The 10,553-nt window shown below is 44.7% G+C and overlaps 1 protein-coding gene across 5 annotated transcripts in view; it reads right to left on the reverse strand.

Annotated features, from left to right (window-relative positions):
* UBR4 (ubiquitin protein ligase E3 component n-recognin 4) overlaps positions 1-10,505 on the reverse strand; it is a 78,682-nt gene extending 68,177 nt beyond the window's left edge. For all 5 annotated transcript variants that reach the window (XM_056333009.1, XM_056333008.1, XM_056333007.1 and 2 more), the window contains exons 1-14: positions 10,138-10,505; positions 5,890-5,987; positions 5,086-5,189; positions 4,301-4,430; positions 4,064-4,203; positions 3,605-3,707; positions 2,942-3,083; positions 2,662-2,786; positions 1,822-1,946; positions 1,523-1,582; positions 1,208-1,398; positions 861-960; positions 634-771; positions 18-135 (exon numbers count right to left, since the gene is read on the reverse strand). In XM_056333009.1, the coding sequence (XP_056188984.1) occupies positions 18-135; positions 634-771; positions 861-960; positions 1,208-1,398; positions 1,523-1,582; positions 1,822-1,946; positions 2,662-2,786; positions 2,942-3,083; positions 3,605-3,707; positions 4,064-4,203; positions 4,301-4,430; positions 5,086-5,189; positions 5,890-5,987; positions 10,138-10,505 (1,942 nt within the window). The remainder of the gene's footprint in view (positions 1-17; positions 136-633; positions 772-860; positions 961-1,207; positions 1,399-1,522; positions 1,583-1,821; positions 1,947-2,661; positions 2,787-2,941; positions 3,084-3,604; positions 3,708-4,063; positions 4,204-4,300; positions 4,431-5,085; positions 5,190-5,889; positions 5,988-10,137) is intronic.
* Positions 10,506-10,553: the final 48 nt, after the last annotated feature.

Genomic DNA, 10,553 nt, shown 5'->3' on the forward strand with positions numbered 1-10,553 from the left:
GCTGCAAACTCCATTACCTTGGCTGCTGTCCTCCTCAGTGCTGCTAAAATCATCCTCATAGTAAGTATTAGAATCAGTGGAGGCACTTGCGTCACTGCTCATAGAGCCTTTCCTCTGACGCTGCAAGACACAAGCCTTAGAGGAACAGCAGAACAAGTTAAATTTTAGGATTACGAAAGATAAGAATTTGAAAACAAAGAGTAACTTCCAAAAGCATTTTCTTCTAGCAAATTTGTCTCAACTAATTTATTAACAGGTTTTCAAGGCTTCTCCCCCTTAGGTTACATTAAACATTACATAGGATGGCTGAAAACAAATAATCTATTCCAAGCCTGTAAGCAACACTTCAAGTAACAGCTTCGACAGAAAAGCATCCATTTGGAATACAGCCTTTTCACCTTCTCACTAAACTCACCAACGCCACTGAGCTCAGAAAACTTTTATGAGAACAAGTCTGTCAAATTTACATCTCTGAAAAGAGGAAAGGGAGAGACCCCCAGCAACAGCTTCTAAAAGAATTCTAAATTCTTCTTAGCACAGTCACAGTTTGTAAAGTGAGAATTTTCCAGGCAGATGACACTTAGTAGCAGTGGCTCAGCTACAGAAGTTCTCTAGCTGTATGGCAGCTCCTACCTTTCTGTAGGAAGTAGATAGCAAAGTCAGCAGCAAATTAGTGAGTGGCACAGAGTCTATCAGCCGCTGAATTCTCTGGATGGATGTGCTCTGAGCCATGATATCCAGCACTGCTGGTGGACCATCACTCTCCCAGCCCTGGAGGACAGCATTGAAAAGAGAATTTAAAGTGTTTTCCAGTGGAGAAGGCAAAATGTTTTGCAAGAACATACATGCTACTTACACACCTTGTGCAATGCCTCCACTTGCAGATCTTGAAAGAGGGATGACAGCAATTTGATAGCATGATTTGCTAGCACTACTGACAGGACACCAAACCCTTGATGTCTACAGAAACAAAAAGGACACAATGTAATTTCAAGGGGGAAATAAAAAAATATATATGTTGAGTGAAATGACTGCTTGGCTAAACTGAAGATGACTTCTCTTCTTTCCAAGAATCAAGACTTGAATTATAAATTATAAATATAAATAGAGATAATATTTCAAGAGACCAACAAAACTCCATAGTAGAGGCTTGCTGGGCATGGTTAGATACACGGACTGTGAGTACTGCAGGGGGGTATTTACATACCCTTTGCCAGGTCCTAGTTTGGGAGACCCAACGCCCTCCTTAGTACGAGCAATAATGTCTCTGACGCGAAGAGCAGCCAATGGATCTTTCTCCTTCCCCTTATCAGCCAAGGCCGTGGGGCTGAGGTTCAAGATGAGGAAGAGGCTGTTCAGCAAACACCAAGCCCCGAGCAGCTGGAAGTTCTGATAATGCTATCATGCCAGAAGTGAAGGGGAAGGCAGGGAAAGCACCAAAAAGAGAAAATAATGTCAATCTAAATGCCAAAATACACCAGCACAAAAACAGTGAAAAAGCTTCTTGAGATGCAAATCTTACCTCACCCCCTGCACGGCGTGAATTGCTGATGGCTTGTCCAATCATTTCATAGATTTCAAGCTGCAAATAAATCCAAAACCATGGTGATGTTTAAGCGCTCCACTGGGCAATAATAAAAATAAAAACTCCAAATACAATTGTGTTTTGCCCTCTACAATTAGCCACCTCATTACTTCCTTTATCAGCCAGTCTAATACCTAGAAATACTAGGTAAGTATTGCAATCCAAATAAATACAAATTCTACGCACCCCACTTGCTGAGAATGAAAACTAATAAACACGCTCTCTCCTCTACTTACACATTTCTGTACAATAGTAGCAGCATCATTTTCATAATCTTCTTCTTTGGAACTTGTTGACCCAGTTCGTACCTGTTGAGTGCTACCTACATGTAGGATGGCCATGCAAGTTGCCACACTCACACCTGATAGAAAACAAGTGGAGGTAACATTCTGATTAAGAGCCAATCTCAGGACTCAATGCTCCTACTTAGCACATTAAAACAAACAGTAGCAAACATGCCCGTAAACTTGAGGGAGTGGGGAATACTCAGAGTAACAGCTGACTGATTAATTTTTTTTCCTGAATTACTCTCAAAAGAGGAAATTTTTTCCCACAAAACCACATGAGAACAATTACAGGAGGAAATGCTTTACCATTTAATTCAATACCATTTTCAAGGCAATCTTTATACTTCACTGCCATTATCTCTTTAAAATCTTACCCATACCAATTAAACATTGGGGATTCTGGAGTATTTAAACCACTCCTGGGAAACAAGGTTGATTTGGGTCTATAACCAATTAAGTAGAAGCCATAAGCACTGCAAAAATATATTACGCTATGAACGTAAAAAAAAAAAAAAGAGCAGAAATTACAGGCTATTAAGATGTTGAATCAGTCAGTCTTTCTCTCAAGACACCGACAAGAATCTTTGCAGAACATAACAGAAATTCAGCGTCACTGTAACGACTTTCCTATTAACCCAGTCACCATACCACGCAGTATGCTGCATAGCTTTCAAATTCATAAGAAATAAAGGTTACTTGTGGGCTGAGCCTCAAACATTCAGGTAACAAAGCAAAACAAAAGCAAGAGCAACTTAAAAGTTCCAAAACAAATACAGAAAATCCATTCACCTGCATAGAGACAGCTGAGAGCAAGAACAGTCACATCTTGGAGACGCGTGGGAGTCAGGGGCTCCAATACAGGCAGAGACAGAGTATCCAGTGCCATGGTCACATCTATTACCAGCGAATGAAATCTATAGTAAGTAACGACATATGTTAAGGTTCAGCAATGCAAAGTACACATCAGACAGCTCACAAGAGCAGCATAATAACTGATACTGCATAGCCAGCACAGTTATTTTCTGTCACCGTACCCTGCATCTACCGAAGAGCAGCGACAGACACTTACCCGTTGCGAACAGCAGTGGCATCTGCCACCGTGGCTGGCATAATAAAAAATGAGTTGGCCGACACCGCATCCTGAAATCGATTTATGTATCGCAAAAAATAGGGGAGGTTCAGGCACACTCTCAGCAGTTTTTCAGAGCCACCTACCAAAATATTTAAAAGTAGTGTTATTTTTACTGCTCAGTGGGAGAGCTTCTATGCAGAACAGATGTAACGGTCATTAATAATTGACTTAATTACTCTATGTGGTGACAAAATATCATCCTAGATGAGGTAACAGGATGAAGACTAGTTTACAACACAGAGACCAGATGGTGAAGTTTTCAGCCAGTACTCGTAACGGCTGTCACAACGCTCTGTGTGCATGTTACAGGGCACAACAGGTCTAACTCACACCTGCTCAATAATCCATCCCATAAGGTTTTTTACATTGCCTGCCTTACTTACCACCCCAAAACACAGCAACTGCACACAACTATACTGAGCTCATCTCCTCCGCAATGAAGAAAATACCTTACAGCCACAACCTCCCTTGGCAGCATCAGCACGCAATGAGTGAATCCTTTAGGTCAGAAAGTTGCTTCCCATTCTGTAAGGCCTTACACTGCAGAGACATTTGCTCGAGCACTTTTTCCCCCCCTGAGGCCAGAAAGCTGATTCTCACCAAGTTCTTGCAGGCTGGCTACATTCTGAGCAATGAATATGCTTTTTGTCTTCGCTGCAGAGGTTTGATCTGTGGAAGCTTGATCCTCATTCTCTCCTTCCACCTAAAAGCAAGCACATACTATATATATTACAGAAGCATTAAAAATACACAGTGTTGCAGTAAGTCTCAACGCCGCAGGCGAGGAGTATCAGCAGCAGAACTCAAAAATGCTACGAATATCACTGAGCACGAGCTTCCATTAGGCAACAAACTACTTTTGCCAATACATTGCAAACAGCAGCTCGTCGTTTGCCATTCATCAACATGCAAGTAGGATTTAAACACTTAAGAAAAGGGTTTCTTACACGTGTATTAAAAACCTGCTGCTTACTGCCCTCTGTTCTTCCCGGCACCCATGTTATTAACGCTAAAATTCAGGCTGCTTTTTTCAGCCTTATTCTAGGGCTGTTTGTTTACCTGTGTCTCTGGCGTGCTAGATGGTGATGACGAGACTCTAGGGTTAAAGACTGATGTCAGCTGATTGAGGAAGTTCATCTGTACTTCTTTCTGTCTTAGTTCTGGGCTCACCGGGGAGGCCAGCTCCTTCTGGTCCTCTACTGCAGGGCAAAGAGCACATCACCATTTCATACATCAAACCCACAGTGTTTTCTACACGTAATCAAGTGTTGCAGTAATCTAAATTAAAACACCTACCATCAGAGAGGGTTTTGACAGTCTGAGGCAGCTTGGCTGATTTCATCATTGCTGTGAAGGTAATGATTTCAGTTCGATCGAGGCGGCTGCAGCCTGTGCACAGTCCCTTTATCAGCAGAATGAGGTGTTTCTACAAGGAAAAAGACATCAAGTACAATTTAAACTCTCTTCATTCCAATTATTCCTCCATATAGTTTATTGCAAGCAGCTGCATTGAGAGTACTGCAACTTCAACTAGTAAGGCTACTGCAACATCTCAAATCCACTCTGATCTCATACCAAAGATTGTGACTGCTTACTAACTGCAGTAATTCAGGTCACTAACTGTCCCATGTGCCTGTTAGGGAAAAGCATCTGGAAAAGCTCTCCCTCCTATGACTCACTAAGGCTTAATGTAGCTTCAGGTAGGGCTGGCTTTATGTGAACACTTCTCACATGCCTTTCCTCTTTTAAGATTCAAGCTTTTAAGATCTATGCTTTCCCAGAAGACTGAAATACAACTGGGGAAGAATCCAGCTTTAAAAACTCAATACAAAACCAGACTGTAGGAAATTGCAAGAGAATCAACCAAGGCTTCAGGTCACCTTTATTTCAGCTTGCTCACAAGCCAGAATTCTGAGAAAAGAATGCAGAGGGAAGATTCAGCAGGTACCAGTTTGTACTGACATGTTTTAAGAATTTAATTAATTTTGCTTTATGCAACATTAGAGAAAATATTTCTGAATTAGAGGCCAAAGTCCATTTCCACATTCAGGCTCACCCACTTGGTCAATATCTGTGCTCACCTGTGAAACAGCACATGCTTCATCTGGGTTCTCAAGACGCAGCAGTGAGAATTCAATCAGGACTTTACAAGCAGCTGCCACTGACTGCAATTGGTTTCTTGGTACTGAAAAAAGCAGATGCTTGCACTCAGTACAAGTTTTAAAACAGTTCAGCATAATATGTTCTTAACTCTTTCAATAAAGCAGATTGCTATGCAACAGAAATTGAACTCATTAAAATGTAATCCAAGAAATGTCAGTAAAGCAAGGATGATACTTTCTACCCAGACAAGGTAATTTAGATAGATAAAATGGCTTCCCCAGCAGCATCACTGAATACTGACAGAAGCACTAAAGAACATGAAACAAGTTGACCAAACCCGCTTCTTTGCTGAAATTGCTAAATTATGTCTGCTAAAATAATACAGCGTATTTTGAGTCACAATGTTTCTATCATTAATTCCAACATCATAACACAACTCCTAAAGAATAATCTAAAAGTTCTCAAAACGGATTTAAACACTTCATTTGACCAAAAATTATTTTCCCTAAATGAAGTCAGGCCAATGAGCAAGCAACCAAAAAGTCAACACTGTCCAGTACTTGGTGGCCAAATACTCCTATCAACAAGCTTCCCCCTTCCATCTGCAAGGACATTTCGCCAGTATAAAAGCTAACAACGCTGGCCTCACGCGCTCTGTCCTGAAGTCTAATTCAGAAAGAAGGCTCGAAACAAACACCAAAAGGACAATAGTCCTGGTTTACTTTTACTATATCCTAGTTGTAACTCAAGAGCAAGAGAAGCAAAGGACGGGGAACACTTACTCAGACTGCACACAGTAGTGATGTAATGTGTAGAAAGTGCAACGAAGGAAGAGTAAAAAGGCTCATATTGTTTGTCATGGTGCAGGATTTCAGATTCACTGCAACAGGAGAACAGGAGATACGTCAATTGTATACAGCACAATAGAGGCACCACACAATGCTCAGAATATGTTATATCAACAGATAAAAGACAAGATCATTAAAATCACATGTTCTTTCCAAATCCAAGTTTCGAGAACACAGTCCCCTCCCTCGTGTCCCATCTCTCCCGCCCTCTGGTCTGAACCTTCCAGCAGGAGACAAATCACAGCATCAGCATCACTACCCACACAGGAAAATTAGGAACATAATTCCAATACTGCAAATATTTCTCCTTTATAACATCAACAGGTCAGCCTCTTTAACAATCGCTCTCCCTGTTGGAGGGTCGTTAATTTTTAAGTTATTCTAAACTCAGCTGCCCGTAAAGTTTGGAGTTTCTTCTCCTAATGCTTGGCAGGATTTGCCAGGACTGGAGCACAGGCATTCCCTTTCTGTCAAGGCACAGAGTCAACAGAGGTTTGTGCAATTCTGCAAAACAGAAGGATCGAAACGGGCAATTGCATAATAACAACAAATACACAAAGCAGCGTCTGCAACAAGCTGGGGAGTAAAGACTTTTGGCAGGCAACACTCAGAGGAGAAAAACACATCCACTGTAATCAGCCTCACGGGTAGAGACTTGCCATTTCAGAGATGTGCATCGTTCTGCCCCGCATGCAAATCCACGCAAAGCTCCGAGCCAGTTAAAATTTAAGACCAACTCAAACCAAAAGTAAAAATTGTAAAGCAAAGCATACATCCATGCACTGAAAGGCTCTGAGGTTTCTCAGCGAGGCTCGCAGGCCACGGAGAACATTATTTATACAGGGAAATGATACGTTAAGATGGCTGCAGTAAAGTGTCACACCACATCCCATCTGCACAGAAACCTGAAGGCAACCACCCTGAGAACAGAAACGCAGCTCTGCCCCCATAGCTAGTTCTGCCCTTAACTTTTCCTGTGACAAAACCAAGGGACATGGATATCTGGCTATTAAGCACTTAAAATTGCTTTCTTTCACATTTTCAGTCAACGATGTGAATGAGCAAGCTAGAAGAACAGATTGCACAACTCAACTTTGCTAACCACTTTAATATACTCCTCAAAGCGCAGCCTTCTCCACCTCTGGCAACAGTTTATTCCTGGAGAGGAGGTGGGATGCAGGGGTCATCAGCCCATCACAGCACAAACACCCAGCTGAAACCGTGATTTCTCATGTCTGGGATCATCTAGTGCTGCTGCAGAGTATGGCAGAAGAGACCCAAATATCCCCTCACCCACCCACACGCAACGATGCCAGCGTTGGCAGGGTGGGAGGAGGAAGAGGACACACGATTCCCTGCTGACCCAGACAAAGCCCAGTTTATGCCCGGTCACCTTCCCTTTTTCCACCCTGTCATCATTTCCAGTCATAATGGGAGACATAGCTGAAAGAGGAGAAACTCGAGAATACAAAATTTCTCCAGAAAAACGAAGAGAAATACTCATCAGCTTTGATACCCTAGTTCTGAGAACCGTTTTTAATTTAGTCTACCGAAAAAGCTGCCGAAATAGCAAAGGAACTGTTACAAAGACACAGGCTTTACTTGAAGACCCTCAGCAGTGTAGCAAGACTCAGTTCCGAGGTGTCACCCAGCAGGCTTCACCCCACCACCTCCTGCCAGAAGGGCACTGATGGGTAACAAGCCCAGAGACTGCATGTACAAAAAAGTTTGTGCTCCCTTATATTCAGACTCTTAATTGTGTTCACCTTCCTCTTTATACCCAACTATAAATCAGCAGCAGTAGGTGTACGCAGCGTATTTTAAGAAAACAAATGAGAATAGTTTGGGAATAATAAGAGTACAGGAGAAATTGGCCACTCCTCAAGTACTGTGCTGCTGTATAGGTCAAACTGCACATGACACAACACCCACAAGGTATAAGAACACAAAGGTGCAGAAACCAGAACAAGATAAGGAATTTCATCTGGACTGGGCAATAAGAGGCTTGAGTTCTAATAAAACAAGTTGTGGACTTGCTACGGTAGTGAAAAGTGGAAGGCATCTGTCAGCCAATCATCAAGTTCTTGCAAATAAAAACAAATAAAAGATAACAGCTTAATCTGTGATGTGCTGAAGTGTTGTTTTGCATCTACAGTGAGATTTAATAATAACTTTGGGCTATTGTACTGTGATTTATTGCTTAAGTAACTTTTGCTTCCCGGGGAAACCCATTACTCACGGTAAGTGAGAAGCCTCCGTGACAATATCAAATAAACACGTCTGCAACAAATACTACCTCCTTTCTCAGTTCTGCTTCCAAATCTTAACCAGGCCCAAAATAGACCCTTTATGTAAGGCAGCAGGCACAAAAGCAGCCTCTTCCTTGGAAAGGCACAGTAGCAGACGCAGGAGTTGTCCCCCTGTTAAAAACCCTTCCCTAAAAAACAGCCTCCTTTGACTGTAACAGACTTTGGAAACCCCGTTCCACTTCAGTTACACCTTTCCAAGTCAGCATTTCTGTAACTTACATCAAATAGAAGGCCAAAGTCAATCGATTCTTGAATATAACGGCTAACAGGAGAACTCCAGTAATTTGACTATGCTTAAACTTAAAAATTAAATATAAGAGTTGTTAAGAAAAGGAGTTTATTAATTTATTTTGACAAGAATAACATTAGTCATTTCACTGTTATTACAGCACATTTATTTAATGGGAAATCCAACCACTTTGCAGACGGTGTCAACCAACAGTCTTGCTACAAGAGCTAACAATCATCTTCTAAAAATAACTTGAACAGATAAAACATTTTAGATTAGAAATCTAAAGACAGATTATTAGCTATTTTTTTCCCCCTCTGCAATTTGTCACGTGTTATATCAAAGCATGAAATAAACTATATCGTCCTGCAGACTCCACAGACCTTGTGCTCGCATTAAACCTCGCCGCATCTGAAACGTGGTCAGTACCAGGCACACAACTCAAACCTCGGGCAGTGCTACTTAAAGGCAACAAACTTCTGTCTCAAGTGGCAAACAGAACCATCGTTCTCACCACGGGAGGAAACAGCCCTCTCCCAAAAGCGCATCCACTTAAGTGTTTCTGTGATATTCTGCTACCAAAAACACTCCAGTAACGAAGTTTAAGCCCGCTGACAGCAGAGCTCCGCAAGGAAAAGCGAAACTGAAATGGTCCCCAAAAGAAAGATTAGCCTAAGAACTGCCCAAGTTACATAAATATTGAGTATGTGCGGCTTTCTAGGTGAAACACTGCTGTACCTCTATAGGCACAGAACGCTAATTTGAAGCGTCCACTGTTCATACGCTCAGCCATTCTATATTAAGCGAAATACCACAAGGCTTTATTTTATTATCTTCCTCACTGCAACATTTATTTTTTGTTTCCTAACAACTCAGGGCTGCATCTGAGCACAATGCTATGGCATTTAGACCTTGCATTTTAGATCATAAAACAAGCTTTATGTTAAATAAAACGGCTCTAATGAGTACTTGTGCTCTGAGTCTAATCTTCCTGGTTAAAGAAAGGGCAGACCTGATTTGCTTCAGCTTTATTTCTCCTTAAAACACAACCTGCATTTCACTGGTAGAGACCTAAAAGGAAGCCAATGGCACCCAAAGGCCCCCCCCGCCGAGGAGCCTGTCAGCAGAGGAGACGTGAGACACCACTTTTCACCGCACAGCCTGCAAAAGCCTAACGCGCTTCATCAAAAGCAAAACCACAAGAAGCGTCCCGAAGCCTCTCGGCGGGGTAACTGTCAGAGGTGCTCCGCTGCGGCCGAGCAGCAGCCAAGGCCAGCAGCCGGCCGGGCACCCTCATCCCCGCTTATTAGCTCCCAAGGGCACCACCCGGGAGCCTCCCAGGCCCCGGGAAAGCGAGAGCCTGGCCGTGAGTAACTCCCTGCCCGCGGCTCCTTCTGGCGCCGGGAGCCCCAGCGGGGCGCAGGCCCCCGGCCCCCAGCCCAGCCCAGCCGCTGTCCCCCACCCAGCCCCGGGCGGGGACGCCCCTCGGCTGCCCCCCGCAGCCCCGCACCGGCGGAGCCCCCCCCCAGCACTGCCTCCCCGGGGGGCTCCCCGCCGCCGGGCGCCCGCCCTGAGAGAACGCCGCTGAGGGCAAGGGGAGGCGAGGCTCGGGCCGCCCCCCGGCCCGGCCAGGTGAGCCCTCACCTCTCGATAACCGAGGCGAGCAGCTGCGGGAGCTCCTTCATCTCGAAGGCCGAATAGGAGGCGGAGAGCAGCGGCCGCACGGCCACCTCCCAGCCCGGCTCCGCCGCGGCCCCCGCGCCGCCGCCGGCCGCCATCTTGCCGCTCCGCTGGGCGAGGGAAGGGGCGGGGGGGCGGGGGGGCCGCGGCGGCGGAGGGGGACGGCGAGCCGGAAGTGCCCCCCCACGCGCCGCGAGACAGGAAGTGACCCAATGCCCGTCCCGCCACTCGATTGGCAGAGCAGGGCCCGGCCCAGGCGCCTGCGCAGTACATGAGTCAGCACTTTGCTGGCGGCGCATGCGCCGGCCCCCGCCCGGCCCCGCGGCGCGCATGCGCGATACCGACGGGCCCGGCCTCCGCGGCCCCAGGGATGGAACACA

This window comes from Falco biarmicus, chromosome 3 (genome assembly GCF_023638135.1).
Source record: "Falco biarmicus isolate bFalBia1 chromosome 3, bFalBia1.pri, whole genome shotgun sequence".
Lineage (NCBI taxonomy): Eukaryota > Metazoa > Chordata > Aves > Falconiformes > Falconidae > Falco > Falco biarmicus.